The following is a 24,681-nucleotide window of genomic DNA, read 5'->3' as shown; positions in this document are numbered from 1 at the left end:
TTTTCCTTTCACACCATTTAGAAATGTATTTTATTCTGGTCTGGTCTGTGATTCTGCTTCTCAGTTGCTAGTGTCACAGCTTTTCTCCTTCAACAGAACAAGTTTGTGTTCTGCAGAAATGTAGTTGTTTATTGTTCACCAAAACAATAGTGCAACAATTGCACTTAATCAAAGGGATAGTTGACTAAAAAATGGCAATTCTGCCTTGCATGCACACATCCTAATGTAGTTTCAAACCTGTATGGTTAGGGTTGTCATGATTATGAAACTTTGTCTGGTGGTTAATTGTCATGCAGTAGTAAAATAATTTTATCCTGAACTCACTTTTGCAGTAACAGTGGTTTTAAGTCCTTTGTATCATCTTCAAAGAAATACAGTAAGTAGCTATTTTTGCTTATAATTACCTTAGATGACCAAACATATGTAATAGAAAAACCTTTTAAATGAAGACAATTAACATTTTTGGATTAACTGTCCTTTGAATAATGGAACATCGCAAAGATTCCTTTGCCCTGTACAATGTGATCTTTACTGGGTCGGTGTGTTTGTAGGTAACATTGGACACCTCCATTTATTTGGAGAGAAGGATAACACAACAGAATTCCATCTCCACCTGCAAAAATACTGTGAAAGATTGGTTCCTATCATAATACACAGACGCGGGTGGAGAGATGTGTAGTAGGGTTTGTGAGGTCTCAATAAGCTACAGGGAACGGGATGACAGCAGGTAACCTGAGAGTTTTCCCCTTCTGTTGCACTGTTTGCAATATGTATTTTAGATTGCTGAACTGGGATCAGATTACCCCACTGTCTACAGATTGTATTTACTGTGATTGTATTGATCCTGATACTGAGACACAATATATATAGTATGTTAACACTGTTTTTGCCATTAAGTTCATTAGAACAAGAGGCATCTGGAAGGCAAATAGGCGAAAGTGTGCACAATTTTTTCATCACAGCACAGTTAAGAAAGTGAGAATATGGCATTATACATTATATTCCTACAACCATGAATCTGGAAACAAGATTTTAAAGAATAGGCATTCTAAAATTACAAATTGGAAATACTACAAAATCTTAAATAATTGAAATCGCATAAACAGGTTTGTACTAAGCATAGCGCAGAAACAATAATATACTAGGGCTGTGCAATTAATCAAATTCGATTATCATGCGCATCTCGTCAGTAAAGCTGGTTCAGTGATTGGCAGTAAATCGCCATCACCTGCTTTCAAATGGAGCGGGAATTACTACACCGAGCCGATATTGCGTTTATAATCGCAGACGAATCTCCTTCGATTATGAACACGAAATTGCCTAGCTTGTCGGTGAACTACGGCTCTGTGTTGTAATTCCCGCTCCATTTGAAAGCAGGTGAGGGCGATTAACTACTAATCAATAAACCGCTTTTACTGACTAGATGCGCATGATAATCGAATTCGATTAATTGCACAGCCCTATAATATACTGAAGTATTTCTCCACTATATTGTGTCAAATCTCTAGATCGTTGTGCATGTGTGTTTGTTTTTTAAATGTGTGCATTCATATCATTTTCTTACAGTTCAGTTAATGTAAATAGCAAGTCTTCTAAATAAGCATAGTTGATGCACTGGACAAAACTTAAGCAAAGTGTGCAGTTTCAGTTGCATTGTCTTGAATATAGTGACTTATAATAAATAGTAAACTAATTAGCAATATTTTCCACCCAAAACTTGTTTCATATGCTTCAGACAAGATTGATACTTCAAATCATACAGCTTATTGTGGAGAAATGCAGTCTTATTTGTGATTTCACATTTTGCCTGATGATAAAAAGCCCTTAGATTCACATCTAAACTGACTTTAAGAGATATTAAGTAACCATGGCATCATAGCAACTACTGTTTTGTTTTGGCGTCCCTCCCCCTCAAGCGCTCAGCGGCTGGACACTGATCATTAAAAGGCCTCGACACTTTTCGCTGACATCGGCCAGGCTGCTTGAGGCCGCTTGAGATATATTGGAGAAACTAATGATTTCTGTCCTCCCAGTTTGGGATGACGCCAGTCTACAGCTGAGGAGCTGCCTGCCTTTGCACATTCCTGCTTCATCATTCCGACGTCCCCCTTCCCCCTCTCCACCATCCCACAATCCCTCTGTCTTGCGTGTGTAAAAACTTCATGTTCCGTGCACAGGCCTGCCTGTGAATCACCTCTGAAATGCAACCTGTTTAAGACTGGCCGGACGCTCATGCATCTGGTACACGTGCACACACACACACACACACACACACACACACACACACACTGGATGCACCCTTTCTGCCAGCTAAAGCAGACACACCCTCGTATGCTCGCACAGGTGCCTATTACACGCATGCAAAGCTTGTGCTAATGAGAGACTTGATGACTCGGCAGTTTGGAGTGCTTTATGATACTCCGTAGTGGTTAACCTATTTGGGTTTTTCTGTGGCTGATTACGATATATTAAAGAGTAGGGTGGCCCATCGGAGTATTAAACACTTGAGTAACACTTAAAAATGTCTGCATGTCATGGTTTAGATGAGAACATATCAAAGCAAATATGCTCTCCTCTAAAATTTCACAGCACTAACTTAACTTTTCTGAGCCATTTTTGTGAGAACTTTTAGCCAACTGATGTCAGTGATTTTAAAGGAATAGTTCACCCAAAAATGAAAATTAATTTACTCATCCTCAGGCCATCCAAGATGACTTTCTTTCCTCAGTAGAACAATAAAGATGATTTTTAGCTGCATCCATTGTCCTTTGTGGTTCATAAAATGCAACGCAAGGAGAAGGTGCGCTCACTCTGTTGGTTAGTTGGCAAGTATTGTTTTGGTTAGTAAGACTGTCACTCAAAGGCTGGCAGTCATGCATATGCTCTGGATCAGAGTAATATCGCGTCCACATCGCAGGCTTTGCGATTAGCAAATCGCAACGTCTCAAATCGTGATTGCGATTCGATTTCGATTAATCGCACAGCCCTATTAACAAGTACTCTAAAATGTAAACATGGGCAGAAATAGACATTCAGATGGTGTTTTCAAATGGGTAAAATGTTCTCCAATAATCAGTTTTATTTACAATAAGGAAAAAAATCACTTTGTACAGTGTTTTTTGTAAATACAATGATGTATACGTTTTTAATTGCCGCTTAAGTGTGCAAATATTTTTGTCATGACTGAATATACTTAGTGTATATAGTCATATATACACCCATGCAAAAAAAATTACACTTATTTTACATGACCATACTAATATTTATTATTAATAATTGTTATTATAGTATTTTCATACATTAATAGTTTTTACAGTTACTCTTCTATCTCTTATCCATATGATGATACAGATGAAAAGCGTAGTCAGATTTTGCAGATGCATTAGTTATTTTCTATTTTTGTCACAGCTGATGTGTTTTTGTGGGATCACCTTTTATAGCTCAGTATGCGGATCATCAGGGTGCTGTTGATTTACCGTACTATGCGATGTCTCCCTTGAGTCCTTGTTAAGAGAGGGGGAGATGTTTTTGAAAACATTTATTATTAATCAAAGAAACCATCTGCGAGGTACGCCATTTTTATATTTGAAATTCAATGGTTGATCATCATTGCAGCCTCTGCCAGGCGTGCTATACATGTGTCTGTTTTGTCACTTGATACAGTGGACCAACAGGTTTTCTGTCCTCTCCTCGTCCTCCGTTCTGTGTCACCACCTCTTTACCACAGCAACAGGCGAAGATGAGAAGGATCGAAGACAGGAACTGAAAATATATTTCTTTCATGCGGTTGAAAGCAAAGCTCTGGGGAGTTACTTCACAGGAGTGGTCCTCTTCTGAGAGCCGAGGGAGAAAGAACTGAGAGTTTGAAAAGGAAATGGTTCACAGGACCGATTTGGTAGGAGGGTTCTTGTGGGTGGATCGTTCTTTTAAGTTTCTGACAGACTCAGGAAAGCCCTGGAGGTGTGTGTACAAATCATGGTCACTATAGTTTCCTATGAGATGCACACTTAGTGATAACCTTAGGTGCTGTAATTATGGCCATCGGAAGGAGCTAGTAAAATTTAGGCTGCGCCCCAATTTGCATACTTATATTATACACTAAAAGTTCTTTGCTGGTGACAAGAAAGATCATGGTTTGAGTGTGTAAGACATTGACCTAGACCTAAATTGTCATAAAATTGTGTTTGTATTGTGTGTTAGCATTAGCACACCGTTTGCAGTTTTTTAGCATTAGTTTAAATTTTCAGATGCCTTAATTTATCTTTACTTATTACATTTATTTAGTATTGCCAACATTTTTTTTTTTTTTAAAGTGTCACCTATGTACCCAAGATTATTATTATTATAATTTTTTTTAAATTTGCTTATTTTAAATATGTTGGAAGTAGTACTTTGTCTATATCTGCTTTGTCTGAAAGTAGACTTTAAAGATTTTATGACTTAATTCTCAATACTATTTAACAAAAACACGCATGAAAAAGATTTGTTTGCTTCAATTTGTTCATATTAAAATATTATTACAATTTATGACAAAGCTGAATTTTCAGCATCATTACTCCAGTCTGAAGTCACATGATTCTTCAGAAATCATTCTAATATGTTGATTTGCTGCTCAAGAAACATGTTGAACACAGTTGCACTGCTTCATATTTTTGAGGAAGCTGTGAAGCTTTTTTCAGAATTCTTTGACAAAAAGAACCGGGTTTATCTGAAATAAAAATCTTTTGTAATGTTATAAATGTTTTTATTGTCACTTTTGATCTATTTAATGTGTCCTTGCTGAATAAATATAAAACTGTATATGCTATCGTATCTACTAGGGTTTTGTATTCTATCATCACATTTAAAATCAGTTCTAGAAGAGTTGTTACACTGATCATGTGCTTTAATTACTGAGAGATCTGGTCGACGCCTACAAGGCGGTAGACTGTAAACCATGTCTGGGCCATTACATTTTATGACCTCCTTATGAAGCCTTTCCAGGTATGTGTATTTTTAGTGATTAGCTGAAAGAATTTGTCATCTGTAGAGGAACGAAATGCACACAATTACACAGATTTGTATTCAAATCAGACTGTAGTTCCTATTTCAGGGATGTATTGAGGCTAAAGAATAAAGTCCACCCCAAAATAATGATCCTGTTTATGTCAATTCATTATATATTATTATATAGTGTTATAGAAAAGCATCTTTTTAAGTAGTTTGCTTAATTGAAAGAAGTTAACTGCATTGAAGGCATTTAAAGGGGCAAAATGTTACATAACTCTAATTTATCATTTTTTTACTGATTATTATTATTAGTCAAACTTAGAATTTAATCAAATTAGTAAATCTTTGACCGACATGTAGTAATAGAGATTTTTGAACCCTGTCGTTGTCAAGAGGTTCACTATTGGATGTAAATCAAATATATTGAAACACCGTGCGGTGGATAACATTTCACCGTTTCAATTTATAAGTGCATTTTTTTTTAAGCTGCTAAAGTATTTATGTGTTGTGAAAATAGACCAGTCAGCATTTTATGAGATTTTTCTGTAAGCGGGATCAGCTGTTACTGATACCCATTATTGCAAATAGAATTAGCTTGATTTGGATTAGATATAATAAACATTGGGGCAAAGAAACAATCTTAGTCATACTGTGGTCACTAATTACACAGAAACTACTGAGAAAACAGAACACATTCTGATTCATGCTAGTCTGTGATGCTGTGAAACGACAGATTGTTGAGCGACTGTGATTCAACGTTTGGAAATGTCTCCTGGTTTATATGACATTCAGTTGAATGATACATTCTGTCAATTAGTATTTGTTATTAATCTAGTAATTGAACTCTTTAATTTGCATTTGTCACACAACCTGATAGTCAGCAAAGTTGTTGGATGTGACAACCTGTTATAATTGCTGCATTATTTGTCATTGTTGCTTCTTGTTTGTGTATTTGTCCGAGTTTACCAGTCACCTTGTGAAGACTTACGTTGCCTAGGCTGTTTTTGGTGTAAACACAATGTACACCAACAACTTCCTATCATGTGATTGCAGCATTGTCTTATTATATTCATCCTCATGCACTTCCTCATAAACATTTGAAAAAGAATTTCAGTAAACCAGCAACTCTAAATATTAATCTTCAGTGCATAATCCTGCTTTGAATACTTTATGGAACTTTATGATTGTAGTCGATAATTACGAATTGTATTTTCAGCAGATAAATATTGATGATGAACACCAGATGAGCTGTGAGTAAAGTGTGATTTACTCTGATTTGCCCTGACTAACCCTCTCTTCTCTCTCATTGTTTGTTCTGTAGGCCAGTTATCCTGCCTGGGAGGACTTTGTCTCCAAAGGGGCTAAGCTACAATCTCAGTTAAGGTAAGAACAGGACTCCTGCGTTACAGGCTTCCTTGAGTAGGGAGTAATTATGATAATCTTGTTTCGAAAGCAGGAAATGTGCTTGATTATTACATCATTCAGGAAGGATTTGTCATCTAGTATAAGAGGAGAGCTAATAAAGGAACGTTTGTGAAAAATGTCTTTTGAAAGATGCAAAAAGGCAGTGAAGAGGCAGCTATGAAGGAAAAAGGGGATTTCATAATAAAGAAATCATTATGAAGTAGAGACATTTAAATGCAGACAGCTAGGAAAGGCATCACATTTATAAATTGAGGATGTATAGTTGATTGAATGGGTTGTTCTCTCCTAAAGTCAACAGAATATGGCATTTGCAAGCCTTTTTTATACATTGTGAATTGATTGGATATTGAAAAGTGAGTGTTGCGTATTAGAATGGAGCCAGATTGTTGGAAGTAGGTGTGAAAAAGTAAAAGGGCTTGTTGACATCATCTAAAAGAGAAGTTGTTCAAGAGATGGAGCCCGCTGTGTTAAAAAAGAGAAAAGATTACAATGACTATTGTAATGTGTACAGTAATAATTTGTACAGTGTATTTAAGTTAAGAAATAGGGCAACATTGATTCTGACTTGGATCATGCCTAATTTTCACAATCCATGTTTTTTGTCCTGTGTTTTGTTGACTTAAGGATCGACACCAAAGTACACAACAGCACAACCTATTGAACAGACTGTACGTCTATCGCTTGTCCGCTTTTGCACCGGATTAAATGTTCCGTCTGACCTGACGTGACCTAAAGTGCATACCAAGTTGGTACTCTAAAGGCCCCAATATACTCATGACAAAGTTCTTTCTCATTTTTTGCTTACCTTTGCAGTGATACGCTTTTCGTGAATGTCCATTTCCATGTCAAAGATGCAGAAGGAGTCGCAGAACATGTAATCGCCACAGACCAATGGTAGTTTAAAGGTGTTTTAGGAGGCCATAAATCAGTATGATACAGAAAGGCTTATCATAGGAAGAGAAGATCGTTTAGGTTAGCCGTTGGTTCCATTTTTACAGTGTGTCCCCTCTGCCTGACCTCTCTGTTCAGTCTCTGGAGAGTAAACAGGCTAATGACCCTCTCAAAGGTCCACTCCATTCCTACAGATAAACATCAAACACGCTTCACTCACACACACAATTACCACTGCCAGCTCCGCCGTCTGGAGCCAAGAGCTGATCATGAACTGCTTTTTAAAAGTTCCTCATGACTTTGCTGGTGTTTTTGTAAACACAGTGTTGGGTAATGTTTACCAGTTGCTGTATATCACCATATGTCTGTCTGATCAACATCACAGTACATGCAAATATAGATACTAGACTAGCTGGTTTGGGAATGGCTGCTGTGCTTAAGGTGTAGTTGTACTGACTTAAAATTAAAATCAAATTTTTTACATTTTTGAGAGATGCAGATCAATGGTGATTCATGTTTTGTTCATTTAAAAAGGAATTCATGCAGTCAGTGACTTGGATACACCTATTCTAAAATGATATAAGTTACAGTTTCTGAATTAAAAATAATTTTGATAATTTCTTGGGGGTTTAAAGTAAATAAAATAGTGATGTAACAGTCTGTAAATAATTTATTAGTCTCATTTAAAGGCCTAAAATATTTGAAGAATGTTTGGTCTTTTTGTAATAATTTAATTAAAAAGCTGTATTGGTTTTACAATATCATTCATATTTGAAAAATAGCAACTGACCATCATGACACATCCCACATGGTTCATCCAACCAGAGTTCAGAACTATCGGTTTAATAATACTCTTCAAACAGAAAGTAATCAATAACCTGTTTTTCCAGGGTATCCTACCGTTAACCCAAGCGCTGTTCCTTGAGCCAGAGCAACTCTTAAAGAGATGACTGTTGTGAGTCTACATATCAGGCACAGAAGCATTTGCAGGACTTGGGGGGCCGCTGTGGGGAGGTGGGGGAGTTGCTGAAAGGCTGTACTTTGTAGTTCGTCTCACCTGATACCACAGAGCTCTCTCTGATAAGCTGAGATCTCTCTGAATGGATCCCTACAATGGCACCATTGACCCTGTCAGTATGTGCCTGTGTCCCAGCCGATGAACATGCAGAACTCTTTCCTTTGAGCGACTGTTTTCTATGTTGTGACCCGGGATTTATATTGACCTCTTATATATTTTCACATATATGATGTTGTGTATGCGTGTATATGCAGTTTTATGTAATACAAGCTTTCCAAACATTATAAAGCTTTCTTTATGCAAATAGATTGGCATTGAAAATAAAATTGGACATAGTTATTTATCCATTTTCCTATTTTTAAAGTCAAGTTTGCAGCTGATTTAGCCTGATTTGGTCTGTATTTTTAAACATCCTGATATGATGCATAGCTTTGACACTTCCACTGTAGGCAAAGTGTAATAACTTGTTTTTGTTACTAGTTTGAGAATGCTTTCAGCTATTAGTTTGACTTTTGTAGTTTCAATTCTGTTTAATGAAGCTTTTTACCATAGTAATATATAAATTAATTCTGCAGAATTCCAGAAAATGTGAAAAACATGCAGATTTTGTATGTTGCACTTTAGTTATCAGTGTCTTCAGGTATTTAAACATCATTCATCTAGAGCATTGTGGGCTGCTGTGCTGTTATCTACAGCTGTTATCTTGCACTCTACTTGGTGCAAGCTCCAAAAATCCGTCAGTGGAAATATTTGTCGTGATATACCGACTTTTAGCAAGAATCCAGTCAAAGCCACTTTGCTTGTGGGTTTTTCTTACATACAAACTCTTTCTCTTTCTGTCGTTCAGGACAACAATCATCGTCACTAGCTCATTCCTGGATGCTTTCCAGAAAGTGGCTGACATTGCAACTGGAACACGAGGTAAGATGAGATCTCTACCTTCTTTGTCTCTCTCTCTGCTGTCTCACCCCACAGTCTGTCTCTCCAGTGATGATAATGAGGAAAGCAGGCAGAGTCGTACTTCACAGGAAAGGTTATTCATCAGAAACACGAAGCATTAACTCGGAACACCTCAAGACTTGTCCAAATGTCTTTTCCTTTTTTAAGGCAGATGTGGGCCTTATGACACTAAAGTGAGAAGACGCCGTGTTTTATAGCTTTCCTAATGATAGCACTCCTGGTGATACGCATTAAACCGAGAAATAAATTCACATGAAAGCTCTGGAATTTGACAGCGCATATTGATAAACTGTTTGGTGCATTTTTTTTTTTTTTTTTTTTTTTTTTTTTTTTTTTTGAGAAGTATGTCATAGGCTGAGACTGAGCTGATATATTTAAGATGATGTATGTGTAATGTTGTCAGTGTTAAAACACTTTCTGCCCGTTTAAAATGCAGATGGCTGTAAGTGAAGCATTTGTAGATAGACTCCCGTGGAAAAGAGTAAACACTGCGGTGTTAGCAAAACATTGCTGTGTTCGTTAGAGCATTCCAGCCAACCCAACAGAGCAGTGTCCAATGGCATGATCTGGGGGCGGGGCTATCTGTTTGAGTGACCAATGGCAGATAGGGGTTTGTTTGGGAATTCTGGTTAGAAACAAACATATTAATTTTTCTTTGAGATGCTAAAAGTGCACATCATATATCCAGATGTGAATTTTGATTAAAGTCGTCATTTTATAATTTCAAACTTGTTTGGAGGATAATGTTGTTTATTTAAGGGTTTATACTCATAATTGCAGTCAAAATGGAAAACTAGTAGTGCAATTTATTCTGTTATGCTCTATATGCAGTGTATTATCTTTTTATTTATTTTATGTTATCTCTTCTGAGATAATTTGTTTATTTGCGTTGTGAGGTCTCACCTTTAGGGCAGTGTGTTAACATCCTGAAATAAGCGGGGTAAAATCCTGTCACCCGAGGCAACAAATGTTCAACCTTAATTCACACAGAACCAAACGAAGGTCATCACCGTATTGTTCTCTACTCAGCCAATTGGAGGAAGGCATGAGTGTCTCATAATGGTCCGGATTGGGTTACATGGCTCCACTTCTTGTTAAGGTGACCTGTTCGCTTCTATAGTCTTTATGCTGTGTGTTTGCGCTCCTCGTTCTTTGTGCTGCCGCTGTGATTTAACCCTGACTCTGTTTATCTTGCTGATAGTCCAAGAATTTTACCTTGATCTTACGTCACTGAACGCTGAATGAGATTAGCATAACAAAAACATGGACACTGCTGCCCACGTGCTATTTTGAATCTGTCTTGAATTGTTTTTTTTTAGTCTACTTAATGAATTCAATCAAAGTAGGATTGGATTGGAAGTGTGCTGTGCTTCTTTTTTTTTTCCATCTTGCATACTTGATTTACTCCATTCTCCTTGATCTAATTAGTCTACAAAAAACACTGCAACCATAGTAAATAATTTATGAATTGTTTTGTCTGTAAATGATACCTGATCTGTTTCTAATGTGCTGTTCCATAGATGATTATATTTGAGTTCAGTTGCATTAAATTATGTGAAATAAAAAATAGCATTTACAATTCCAATGAAATAAGTTATATTTTCAGCTTTTAACTTGGACAAATGCATTTGGAATGCAATTGATGTCAGACTTCCACCTTGGAAACTTGTGTGGAAGTACACATATGACATCATATGTGAGGTATTTTTGTAGGCTGCAGACACTATTTCAGCTAGGTAGATTTTAGAACGGAGCTGTAATATTAATTTGTTTCTGTATTTCATCCTAATTTGCACATGCAAATATTTTCATACCCTAAGAGAATGAATTTACCCAAAACAGAAGAGGCCTTGGCATGCCAGAAAAAGGGAGTGAAAAAGCATTTAATAATTTAGGTGCCAGTGGTGCTGCCGCACCTTAACACGAGAGAGCCGTCATTCAAACCTGCTGTGTTATGCCTTCTGATGCAAAACGGTTGCCTGAAATGTCTTTGTTTGGGGTCTTGACTGTGTTGAGGATAAAGAAATAGTGCATGTGTTTGGATTGAGTTTGTGTTCGATTAGAAAGTTAGTGTTGTTGTGCTTGGCATCTCTTTCGGTCTGAGGAGTTTTACGTTCTTTAGATTGTTGTCTGCTTTGTGACAGGCTTGTTCTTTGTGTAGTCATTTTGACTATTCTCTTTACTGATAAATTCATCCAAAAAACAGGAGGAGATAACTACCCATCGTCCATCTTTCTAGTCAATCATCTGTTCATTCATTTGCTGACTGCATTGGTTGATGCATTTCTCTTTTTTTTTTTTCTGTTCTCTCTTGCATTTTACTGGCGGTTACGGTCAAAAACTGCCTTGCATTTACTTTTTCAGCTTTTCTCTTCATCAGTTTGCGATTTGCAATCTCGCCTCCATTTTACAACCTCATTCCTTCCATCCATAACAGATGAGGGCAGAAATTGCCCCGCTCCCTTGTTTTTCTCTCCGTCCATGATTTTCATGCACAGCACTTTTAAGGCATCTCCTCAGAGGACAGCTGGTGGCCTAAATGCTCATGCCCTAGCGAATAGAACAGAAATATCAAAGCGGGACATTCTAGTGTTGACTTCTAAGGAAAAGAGCTGATAAAATGTAAAAACTGTAACTTGAATGCAATGTAAGTCGCTTTGGATAAAAGCGTCTGCTAAATGTAAAAGTCTTCATCTTATCTCACTAAACTCTTGTTCTTACACCCCACTAATGATATAATCCAATATCTGTGTAGCTGCTCTTCACGAGTACCTTGTGTGTAAAGACTCTTGGACAGCCAGCTGTATTACGATGAAATGGGAAGAGCAGATGTATGATGAACATATGGAGGTATAGTTGGAGTCGTCAAAAGCACCGTCTTGCCGTTTTGGTCCCACACCTGTTTTGGCCAGCGCCTGGTTCCCAGCTGCCACGCTTTCACAAAGGGGCCACACCAGCCCCAGTTGTCTGTAAATATGTGTGCACGCGTTTAGATCCCTTACTGACCCTTAAACGTCAGACCCCACTGCAAACATTCCAGATACAGGAAGGATTAAAGTGCTCTAGGAAGGGTGGATCAGCATGTATGTGTTTGTGGGGAATTTAACCCACTGAGACCCTCACTACCCCCTCCGCAACCCCAGCTGAGAGTGATTGAGCATGCGGTGAGCAGCTGTGAAGTCCCATGACCCTTCCACGTAAAGACTATGTATGCCATACAGCATTATTTTAACAGTCTCTCACTTCAATTTGACCTGTTTTACTCTTTATAAACTAACGTTTAGCAGAGAAGGCTGTGAAGCCCTTCTTTAGACTTTTCAGGTTTAAATCTAAATGGAGCTAATGATGTTGTCATTTACTCACCCTCGTGTCATTTCAAACCTGTATTGCTTGCTTGCTTCTCTGGAACACAAAAGGAGGTTTTTATTATGAAGCTTGAGGCTGTTAAAGTTTCAAGCAGCAAATCAACTTCTCGGGATGCCTGTATTGCAGCAGCGCTGTATGTCGTTGCACTGCACACTATCGGCACAGATGAAAAGTCATTTTAAATTGTATTTTACAATATACAGTCTTACTGTATTTTTGATCATGTAAAAACAGCCTCAGTGAGCGAAAGAGACTTTTTTTCAAAAATCTTATTGATCCCAAACTTTTAAAAAGTAGGCCTAGTCTATACCGTATTAACCCGAATATAAGACAATGTTTGTTTTTTTCTTGCAAATACATCTGAAAAAACGCAGTCGTCTTATATTCAGGGTCTAAGACTTACCATACTTTCAAAACAAAAATTTAAATAGGAAAAATATGCAATATAAAAATAATTTTCAGTATAAAACAGGATTTGGCTTTCAAAAAGCCTTTTTCCATCTGGAAACATTTGGAAAAAGGGGGGTCGTCTTATATTCGGGTCAATATGGTAATACCTTTTTTTTTGTTTTGTAATTTTGCTGTCATTATTTACTGATAATCCTACCCTACAGTGAGCTTTTAACAATTTGAATGGATGATGTATCCAGAACATTGAGAATTGCGTATAATCATTCAGACTTTGCTGGAGTGAATCACCTGAAAAGATTTATCTAAGATTTAAGTATTATCTTTTTATACAGAGAATATTTAGATTTGTCTTTTCATGCATAGCTCTTTGATTCACTTTCCCTGATAAATCACATTGACGTGGATGAATAATGGACTTCACCTTTAGCAGTTATTTTCCATGCTACCGTATTTATTTAGTCCCTCTGTGTGATGCTACATTCTCTGTTGAAAAGACCTGCAAAAACTTGCCTTGTGAATCATAAGGTTGGTGACATGCAGTGGATGAGTTCCCTTAGGGCCGTTTTTTGAAGCAGATGGTTTTTAAAAGAACAAAAACGTTTTTCTGTAGTCGCTTAGGGAACTCATGACAAGTTACCACAGTGGTAGACATTACATAATTGGTTGGCACACCCAGTGTTTAATCTGAAGTGAAACTGCCTCTGGACTTTTAGAGATTCACATAATATTTTCAGTTTGAAGAAATGCAGTATGACATACGAGTGTGAAATTGAACACATCCTTACGATTTATTCTCGTTTTACTCTGTATAAATGACAGCAGCACCCCCCCCCCCAAAAAAAAAAATATATATATATATATATATATATATATATATATATATATATATATATATATATATATATATATATATATATATATATATATAATAATATTTAAAAGAACCTTTTCTCTTATATATTTTAATACGCAATTTATTGCAGTGATGCGAAGCGGAATTTTCAGCATCATTACTCCAGTCTGTAATGTCACATGATCCTTCAGAAATCATTCTAATATGCTGATTTGATGCTCAAGAAACATTTCTGATTATCATCAATGTTGAAATCAGTTGCTTTTTTGTGTGGAAACTGTGATGCATTTTTTTTCAAGATTCTTTAATGAATAGAACATTTAAAAGAACAGCATGTATAGAAATCTTTTGGAACATTGTAAATGTCTTTACTGTTGCTTTTGATCAAATAAATGCAACCGTGCTGAATAAAAGTATTAATTTCTTTCAAAAAACATGATTTTTAAAAAAGTACATATTTTTAATGGTTTAGGTCCATGAAGAGAGCCATTACTTGTAATAGATATGCAAACACTTGTTGCATCTCAAACTGTGAGGTGCATTTTGTACTCCAAAATGCCAAGACTTGGCTAAAGGTTGCCATATCTTGTCTAATTGGCTGGCTTTTTGCACTTTCTGGGAGTCAGGGTGCTTAAGTTTTGGTTAGTTTTCAGGAAACAGAGTTTCTAGGCTGCTACAAGCTATTATGGTGTGATATGTGAACGAGTTATCTTCAAGCACACCTGAAATAATTCTTTGTTCTCAGAATTATAGCTGGCTTTTGATTTGCCCCCCCCCCAAACATCATAATTAACCGTGGTTGTTCAGTTTATGTCCATCTGGTGGTTTCGTCCAGTCTAAATGGGCAGTAATTGGCCCGAATAAGCTGGAACTTGACCAGATGATGTTAGTCAGAAGTCTGTCTGCAGGAAACTAGGTACAGGCCAGCAGGAGAAGGAAACTAACAGATAAGCAGAAACGGTGAACACTGAATCATGGCCTCCTGGAAAAAGCGGAACGTAAAAAAAACCCTGACATTTCTGTTCCACAGCTTTTTTGTAGCATGTTTTGTGACTTTTTATAAATATATAAATAAAAGTGAAGGCGTCTGAATCATGAGCAGGCATTGAATGTGGAGTCTGTGCTGTGAAGAGAGTCGGTGGGTGGAGTGAGTAGGTGTAAACAGTGACGGACTGTGTAACACGGACACACTGGATGCTTTTGTGCGGGCCGGGCATGAGTGGGCACCGGCTAAACTAGGGTTTAAGGAATGGAGGAAAGAGTGTGAAGTTTATTTTGGACTGTGTCTAATAGAGTGGCAAAGAGGGAGTACAGATGCAAGAATGGGATATGGTTGTGTTTAGACGGAAAAGTATGAGATCTTTGAAATTCTTGTTTTTGCTAAACACATGCTGTCAATAAAGAGATGCAATAAAGCCACAAAGCGTTCTTTTTTATATTAATTTGAAGTTTAGTTGGAAATTTATCATTGCATATGTGGTGACCGATCTATTCGGATCATGTGAACTGGTCATGTTGGCTAAAATCTAAGACTGTCATATTTGTCACCAATTTTGTACACTTCTTGTTTTTATAGACACGTGTTAAACCAAAGCCAGATGTTATGCAATCTATGCCCACAGATCATCTGCTTGTAGAGGAATGTCTCTTGGAGGACTTGTTCATGCCGTTCCCCAATCCATACGCTATAACCCTTCATAAAGATGTCTGTCAGGTCTCAGCAGAAGGTTTCATTTGCGTCTGCTTTGGTCACTGCTGTAGGGCATATGGTGGTGGACGTTTCGAACTCACATGACCCAGCGATCGTTTGGAACACAATCTGCCTGGAGCTTTTATCTTGTTTTGAGGCTTGTGGCTAAGTGGGCCCCCATGACTCGCATGGAGGAAGGAACCAAGTGGTACAAACCTAACCCTGTGCTCCAGCGGAGAACGTCCTCTTTCCATCTGTGCATTTTACAAAAATCGCAAGTCAACATATAAGAACTTTTAGACAACAAGGGAGCTTATGTAGCTTGAAATAACACCATGATTGTGGAACTCATTGTCTATCTTGGATCGTATCATAGCTTTTAGAAGCAAAGTTCAAAATTCATGTTTATTTTTTTTGCTTTAGAGGATTAGTTAATCCAAAAACACCAGCTTACAATAACAACATACTGTAATTATGAAACGAGAGTCCAAATAGGACATTTAGACTAAACATCATAAAAGTAGTGTAAATGAATACTTTAGAGATTATATTTGAAGCTTTGCATGAGAAACAGAACAAATTTTAGACTACTACAATTCAAAAGTTTGAGTTTAGAAAGTCTCGTGTGCTCAGCAAGGCTGCATTTATTTGCTCAAAAGTACAGTAATTCTGTGAAATATTGTTATAACTTAAAATAACTGTTTTCTATTTGAATACGTTTTGAAATGTAATATGTTCTTGTGATGGAACGTTTAAATTTCAGCATCATTACTCCAGTCTTCAGTGTCACACGATCCTTCAGAAATCATTCAGTCATTTTAATATGCTGATTTGCTGCTTAAGAAACACTTGTATTATCAATGTTAAAAAAAATTGCGTCATTTTTGCTGAAATCAAGATACATATTTTCAGAATTCTTTGATGAATAGAAACCGTATTAAAGGGTTAATTCACCCCAAAATGAAAACACTGTCATTAATTACTCACCCTCATGTCGTTCCAAACCCGTAAGACCTTCGTTCATCTTCAGAACACAAATTAAGATGTTTTTGATGAAATCTGAGAGCTATCTGACCCTCCATAGACAGCAACGCAACTGAAATGTTCCCAGGTCCAGAAACATAGTAAATACATCGGTGAACCAGTCCATGTGACATCAGTGGCTCAACTTCAGCTTTGCGACGCTATGAGAATACTTTTTTACGCATGGGGGGCAGCTCTCTAAAATGGCGGACGACGTAACTCGGGGGAGAAGAATGGTTGAGTAAATTGTTGTTGTTTTTTTTCTTTGCGCAGAAAGAAAAAGTATTCTCGTAGCGTCTCGTAGTTTTGTAAAAATGTCACTTTGGCATCCAAGCTGGTATTAATCAAAAACAAATTCTGACTTTTCTGAAATTTAGTTTCCTTGAAGGCCATTCCGTTCCTGTTTTAAATACTAAATTCCTCTGCTTAAAATAATTTCTTCCCAATATGGTTTCCACTAAACATAGGCACCACATGAAGTTCAAGGAGTTTGACTTTGCCAGCCACCCTACAACATGATCTTGCTCTCAAAACAAAAGCGACCTTTAGCTAGGCTGTTTTTTAGTGTTTCACTCATTTGAAGGCACTAGCCAGCTCACAGCTAGCTGTTGTGGTGGTATGCGTTCAAAACTCTCCTGCCAACTTATGACAACCCTAGTTATTTTCAGATTTGTTGAATGATACCGTTTGTAGGTAAGAGGGATCTGTTCCACAGTCCTTGTGCTCTGTAGTTTGATGAATTTGAATTTGTTGCACATTTAGAGGTATGAGTTTATGCATCTTTTGTGCTATATATTAAGGAAGGATAATATAGACAACACCTAAATGTCAGGAAGGACCGGGGATGCCTTGGTATGCCGCGACAGATCATTTAAAGTCAGCTTAGTGAGGAAGTTTGTCCCCAGACGTGGTTTCCGAGAGTATCCCGACCTTAGTGGGGAAGGCAAGCCGCTGACCGTTTCCTTTGGAAACACGCATGTTCCCAGTGAAATGACCTGTGACTGCTCCGGCTCAGACTAACTATTTTTGGTTTGAATTTGAACATAACACAGAAAGCAGTCATCACGGTCTGAAGGTTCCACGACACTTCAGAGAAATTAATTATGTGGTATGATGCTGCTAGGAAAGTAGTTTGACTAGGGCTTTGTTTTAGGTTTTTGGGGGGTGAAAATTCTTTACGTTGCATTCTATAGATCAGTTTGGCTGCTGTTTTTTTTTTGTGCACGGTACGTTTTGCTTGCACAGAAACTCTCACAGATGCATGTGCATGTTTTCTTGAAGACATTTGCAATTCATTATCCCCTGAAGGGCACACATGACCTGAATGAAGCTGAATTGGCAGCCCTTCAGTCCACCGGTTCCCGAAGTCCACGCAGGACGGCTGGCGATTCTGCTGACGTTGCCTCTTGCTGATCTGTTACAGGGTCAGCCTTCATTGACAAAGCTGCCTTATATAGACAAGCTTTTCCTTGTATTGCACCTTCATTAGAGATTACATGATTCTCAACTCAGTGCTGTTTAAATCTTGCAGTATAGGGAGAAATGCCTCCCTGAGTGTGATTTATACCTGAATTTCTTACTGATATATGTGTGAGATTTTATTGTGAAACGTGTATTTCTTTCAACCATAAATAAAGTCCTTGTGCTGAATATCAATATTTTCCCTCTGCACCAGAGAGATGTGCTTTATACAAGCTAATTGATTCCTGTAGGGAATATTTCAGTGTCTGCCAGCATGTTTAACCTTTTTTGACATTTTAAAACCTGTTCGTACGAAGTCTGGATTTTTGTCACAAAAAAATTAAAGCAATGCCTATGAACTCCCTTCTTTTTGCAGGCTGTTTTCTTTTTTCTTTTATTAATTATAGTTATATCTCAATTAATGTTAAAACAATTTTGTAATAATATTTATATATTTTATAATGTATTTTTATAAAGTTTAAAGTACAAAAAGGCCATTTTTATGTTTGCATTAGAGTTCATGCAAACAGGCCTTAACACTGCTGAGAAAAGTGCACCATTATGTATGAGCAAATGCACTTAACGGATTCAGGCAGTAATGCAAATCAGATCTGCTTGCATAAAAACCTGTTTCATTAAAACGCTTAATATTTAACTTCCTCAATTGGAGTCATTAAGGTTCAACTGTTTTTCAAGGACAGTTCTTTCAGTACTTTTTCTGTTTGTGAGAGCAAGCACAGTTTGCAAAACTTTTCCCTGAAAACTATTGATCTTCATACGAATTTGGTTGAACTGCTGTTGTAAGCATGAATAGTTTACTCTAATCTGACCTGCAAACCAGCATGCAATGAATTAAGGAGTTTCAGTTCTGTGCTCACATTATTGCATTATGCTTGCACTATTTTGAATGCTCTGTAATACTGTCTGTACTCAACTAGTGAAAAATGGTTTTGTTTGTTTTTTTGTTTTTTTTACAAATACTTTTATTCAGTTTTTTTTTTTTTAAGTGTGTTTATTATGATTGATGGGTTATGAATTATGGGTTATGAAAGATTCATATTTTGGTTTTGGGAGTCCCCAACAATAGGTTGACATGCATGCAAGGTCAAAAAACACTTTCATTGTCTTATAATATGCATTTATTTTTACCTTATTTGCTTAAGGACTCCCAAACGATTCATTTTTCCAAACCCCTCCTTTGCGTGATGCTAATGTGCGGTGATTGATCTGATTGGTCGATTTCATTTCCATTTCATGATGCCATTAAAAAATAGAAAAAATAGCGCCAAACACTCGTCCAAAAGTCCAGTATAGGCCAATAATATAAGGTGTGTAGTAGGGATGCTCTGATCAGGATTTTTGCAGCCGATACAGAGTACCGATTTTTTGTCAATATTGTCCATAAACATATATGACATATAGCAAATTTTAATTGTTAATTGTTTCTCGAAACTTCATAGCATTTCCACACCGGTGATGACTTGTAGCATATGTCCCCATGCATCATATACGTCGTCACGCGTTGACGTCATCAAATTGTGATCGTGATACGCAAGTTCGGCCAAATGTATGAGTACCAATCATCAAGGACTCAAATCACTCTGGTAACCATCTATTCACTTTGCTTCCATCTGGTAAGCGCTTCCGTAGCCTGATGGCAAAAACTGAGACTTAGGAGGAGCTTCTTCCCCCAGGCCATCAGGCTCCTAAACTCTAACTCGGTGTCATAACATCACTTGACTCCATGTAAATATCACTATATCAATAAGCTAGTCATAATTTTTCTCTACCTCATATTGCTGCTATTTAAATACCCTGTACAACTTTTTTTGCACATTCCTGTTTATTACTATTTATGTCAACAACATACTGACCTGCACATTTATATTTATATTTTATTCTTTTATTTTTTTCTACTTTTCTTTTTCTTAATATTTGTATTCTATACAATTGCACTGTCCTTGGAGCGGACCTGACTTACATTTCACTGCTGGTTATACTCTGTATAATGGTGTATGTGGCGAATAAATATCTTGAACCGATCGAGTCATAAAATGTGATTATCGGCCGATACCGATCTCCGGCCGAACGATCGGAGCAACCCTAGTGTGTAGATCCAAAAAATACAAAAGCTATAAAGACTAAGGAGATCCACACTCATCCAAATTTAGCCCAAAAGGCTTATATCATTTATTATTCAAAGGTCACAAAATTGTGCAAAAAAAGTGCTAAATGTTTTCGGGTATTTACCCTTCCTCAGTGCCATGTGCTACCAAGCAAACACCTGCGGTCATTAAAACATGTATTACCGTAATACACTTAATATCACGAAGATACAAAAAAAAACACATTTATATCTCAAAACATATATCCAAATACAGCAAATACGTTTACAAATCATCCAAAATGATCCGTATACAAATATCAAAAAAGTATACATAGACATATACCAATAAAAATACTCCAAACAAAAGTTCTTAGCATCAATTTTTATATACAATAAGTAAACCTCATACCCAAGTTCTCTTTAGCGTCCCCCATATATCCTGAAATTATTATAAAAAAAACTATTTAAAGACAAATCTTCATTCATACCAAGAGGGTGTAGACTTGTGAGATCAAAAATCCACCTACATTTCTTCTGCAAGAGTCTACATTCTAAATTCCCTCCTCTACGAGTCTGTCAGCTTTTCAATAACAACAAAATTTAGATCTAAAACTGAATGAGACATCTCAACAAAATGACATGCTACGGGAGACTTAAAATCTTTCCTTCTAATAGTGCTCATATGTTCAATGATCCGAGTCCTAATTTGTCTATTTGTCTTACCCACATTGTTTTATACATGGACAAGATAACCGATAAATCACATTAGTGGAAGCACATGTGACCAGATGTTTAATTTTATATGAAAGATTATATGAATTATATTTCATAATGCCAGCAATGCATGATAAAGCAGTGTTTGCTTTGTGTACAGCCATTATGGGGGAAACAGCTATTTTTACCGCTCCAAAAGTGGCACCTAGTGGCAAAGAATGAATTTGCATTTTCATTCAGACCAACGCAACAATCATGTTTTCCCAGATGGGAATATGCTAATGTTTCATGTTAACGTCAACATGAAACGGCTTGGGATTTATTTTAAAAATTACTCGTTTAAATGATTCAGAGTCGACTCTTTCTTTTTAGAGACAATAACTTTATACACGACGCACTTTCAGATTTAAAACTTTGCAGGATGTTTTCATTCACTCAGAGCTAGGGCTGGGCGATATGGAAAAAAAATGATCACCATTTTTTTCATATTAGTCGATATCGATAAATGTCAAATCTTTATTTCTTTCAAGTTTAAAGTCAGAATTTTAAGTAATATCACGATAATTATCGTTATCGAATTATCGCCCAGGCCTACTCAGAGATGTTACACACTGCCTGAAAAGTCATTTTCAAAAATCCATGATAGGGGCACTTATAAAGTTACTCTTTCAATGCTTTTTTAAATGGTACTACAGAAAAGAAACTAATATGCTACAACACTTTTATGTTTTATTATCTTAGTTTTGACTTTGTACCAAAGTATATCTCTAGTGCATAAACAACTTTGAGTCATTTTATATGTGTCAGTGTGAACAAGATGTGCTGCATCTGTGTGAATGGACTGTCTTTGTCCACAGAATGGCCTCTTTTTAGCATCATATCACAGACAGCAGTGAGTGCTTGTTAACTAAGTTTTCATTCTTTGGGCCTCTCTCTCATTCTGAATGAATATATTGTGACTGACACGTAGTCAGAAAAACTCAATAGAGAATCTGAGATTGAAACGGAAGGCTGCTCCAATGCGCTTTCTGTCCTCCTTAACTCTCTTCATACAACCAATTTACGTGCAGGGAAATTAAATTGTGGCTAAGCGAAAGCTTTTCCATTGAGGAAAACGTGGAAAAGTTTATTGCTCTTAAGCAAACATGATTTTGACCGTTTAAGGTGATGAGGACGCCAGCTAGGTGTTGTTCCTCTGAGGTTGTGTGCAAAGGCTTGGTTTTATGTTGAGTTACTCTGGACTCTTTTCTAACGGCACAAGCGAGTGGAAAGTATTCCGCTGACGGAAACGTACAGTCTCTCTGTCAGTGATAAAGACCGTCTTTGTGTGATTAAGAGGTTTAATGGGGATCATACATCATACTGGCAAGAACAGTGAAGAACCTTTTTGTATTAGACGCACAGATGTGAGTGTGCTTGAATGTTTTAATCTGGTTTCAGGGAGACTTGGTTTGTATATGATATTGTATCTATTTTAAAAAGAAAAAGAAATTGTAAATACTAATAAAAATATGGAATTATGTAATTTAAAAAAATGTTTACTTGTTTTTTTTTCTTTAGGTACTAGGTAAAAATATAATTTTGTGCACTAATATTCTTTTGAAATTTTCTCAAGGTAATATCACATGGTGTATCATTTAGTCATTAAATTAGACAAAAAAGTGTGGTATAAAATACATCATTCAAGAGAGGCTAAAATACCCATAATACCTGATACAATAATAATCTGATACAATTGTAAAGCTGCTAAATGGGTTGTAAGTATTGAACTTTTTACTTAATTATTTCGAATTGTAATAATGTATGATTTTGATATCACTCAGACCTTTTATGGCGCTTTTCCACTGCGTGGTACTACTCGGCTCGACACGGCTCAGTTCGGCTCGGTTTGCGTTTCCACTGCAGTTTAGCACTGCTTTAGAGTGGGCGGGATTCTTCACGTGTCATTATAGTTGTGCCGCCTCTACTGCCATGACTCCTGAAAAACGTTTTAATTCCACGTCGCTCCATCACTCTCTCGCTGGATCCGCTCCTCAGCTATCAATGAGAGGATCGTCTGTACTTCCTCAACAGACAACGACACAGCCATTTTTTTTTTTTGTTTAAAAAAGGTATGCTCATTCAAAACAGTTGCGTTCGATCCTTCGCTGGCTGTGCTGATTTAAATCTTAATTAAAGAAGGGAAAAACGAATTTCACACTGTTTTTACTTTGGCAACTGGTTGGTTTGGCGGTCTGCCTGACTTTTAAAAGGGGTTTACACTCAAACACCTGTAATTATAGAGTTAGAGAACTGTTCTTCCAAAGTTTGTCCCGTTTGTGCTCTCTTTATTTGACTCCGGTTGATTGACACCAGAGACATTTGAAAGTTTAATGTCTAAACCCCCAGCAGGTAAGGTGTTGAGATCTTGCGTGTGAAATGTCGTGGCAGTAATGAGACTTATTGAGCGTCAGCCCGAGGCGTCAGGGTGTGACGTCCCACCTCCCCAGCCAAATCAGTTGACTTCAAAACGTCAACAGAGACCAGTTTGTGGCAGTAGTTGCTGTGCTGAAGATCACGCATCACGCAAACAGCAACAAAAAGACCAGTGAGGTGCATGATATGACATGTCTATTCCTGCAGGAGGAACAGTCAGATTGTAGAGCGCACACATTTGCTGCCCCCGGCTATAGACCTGGGAAATGCTTACCAGGAAGTACAGTGACAGAGATGGAGTTACATGAAGAACTTCAATGGAAAAAAGTGAACAGCATCAAGGATTGACTTCAGTTAGGATTATAGAATTAACTTCAGTGGTAGTAATGTTTCATTTTCATTTAACAGGTGTTTTCACACTCAGTCATTGGTGTCTCAAAGTGTAAATTTTGACTGCTGTAAATGCTCTGAACATTGGACTTTTAACTTGCAATATGCATGCAAGGTTCACTTTCTATTTGTTATTGTATGTTATAAAATATGTATATTTTATAATATACTGTATGTTTACATTACAATGATAATGTAGCTCAATGATGACAGCAAATTTTAGTTGACAGCATTTCTTAAAATTTGGCAACTACACAGAAATTTAAATGTTTAAAAAAATGTAAATGAATAATAAAATTGTTTTTAATTGAAATGTTACTGTTATATAATATAATTTTAATATTATATTAGTATTAATGCAAAGTGGAGTGAGACTCTTTTCTCCCTAAAGAGATTCCACTTTCTGATTTCACTTTCAAAGCCAATGGGACAATTTAAATGCTGGCAGAATTGTTACTTTACACTTTTATGGTTCAATAAAATGCTTTGTTATTTGAAGAGGACTCAAATAATGAAAGGATGAAACCAAAAGGGAAGTGCATATTAACGGCAGGTGAATGGCAGGTTTTTCAGCCAATAAGAGAAGTCATGCTGTGCATAATTTGCATATTGCATCAGCTACATCCTGCTCAAACACAGTCAGCAGTCCCATATAAAGTGTATCTGATTAAACAGTTTAATGCCAGCATTAAAACTGTTTGCACAGTCTTAACGCAGTTTATTTAATATTTTTGTCACTGTTGAGTCACAGGGTCGATTATGTTAATAGCAATTTTGTTATTTCAGCGTTTCCGGCTCATTAGATAATGTGACCTTTTATGTGTTTATGGGTGGGTGGGTTAATGGATGTATCATTGCGATGTAATGCATAATCTAACTAGTTTATCTGCTTTTGTAATCAGAATTATTCAGATAGTAGTTTATCATAGAGGCTGTTAGTGAGCCAGTCTAGTCTATGCTTTTCCCAG

At 36.9% G+C, this 24,681-nt stretch overlaps 1 protein-coding gene across 4 annotated transcripts in view; it reads left to right on the top strand.

The window, feature by feature from the left end:
- The window catches only part of LOC306845375 (protein MTSS 1-like), a 47,670-nt gene that overhangs the window by 3,189 nt on the left and 19,800 nt on the right, over positions 1-24,681 (top strand). For 3 of the 4 annotated variants that reach the window (XM_079378139.1, XM_079378138.1, XM_079378140.1), the window contains 2 exons: positions 6,311-6,372; positions 9,171-9,244. In XM_079378139.1, the coding sequence (XP_079234265.1) occupies positions 6,311-6,372; positions 9,171-9,244 (136 nt within the window). The remainder of the gene's footprint in view (positions 1-6,310; positions 6,373-9,170; positions 9,245-24,681) is intronic. The other variant, XM_079378141.1, reaches the window with a different exon arrangement.

The sequence above is a fragment of the Barbus barbus genome (genome assembly GCF_936440315.1).
Source record: "Barbus barbus genome assembly, chromosome: 25".
Lineage (NCBI taxonomy): Eukaryota > Metazoa > Chordata > Actinopteri > Cypriniformes > Cyprinidae > Barbus > Barbus barbus.
The sequence above is the reverse complement of the archived record's forward strand: the minus strand, read 5'-3'. Positions and strand labels throughout refer to the sequence as shown.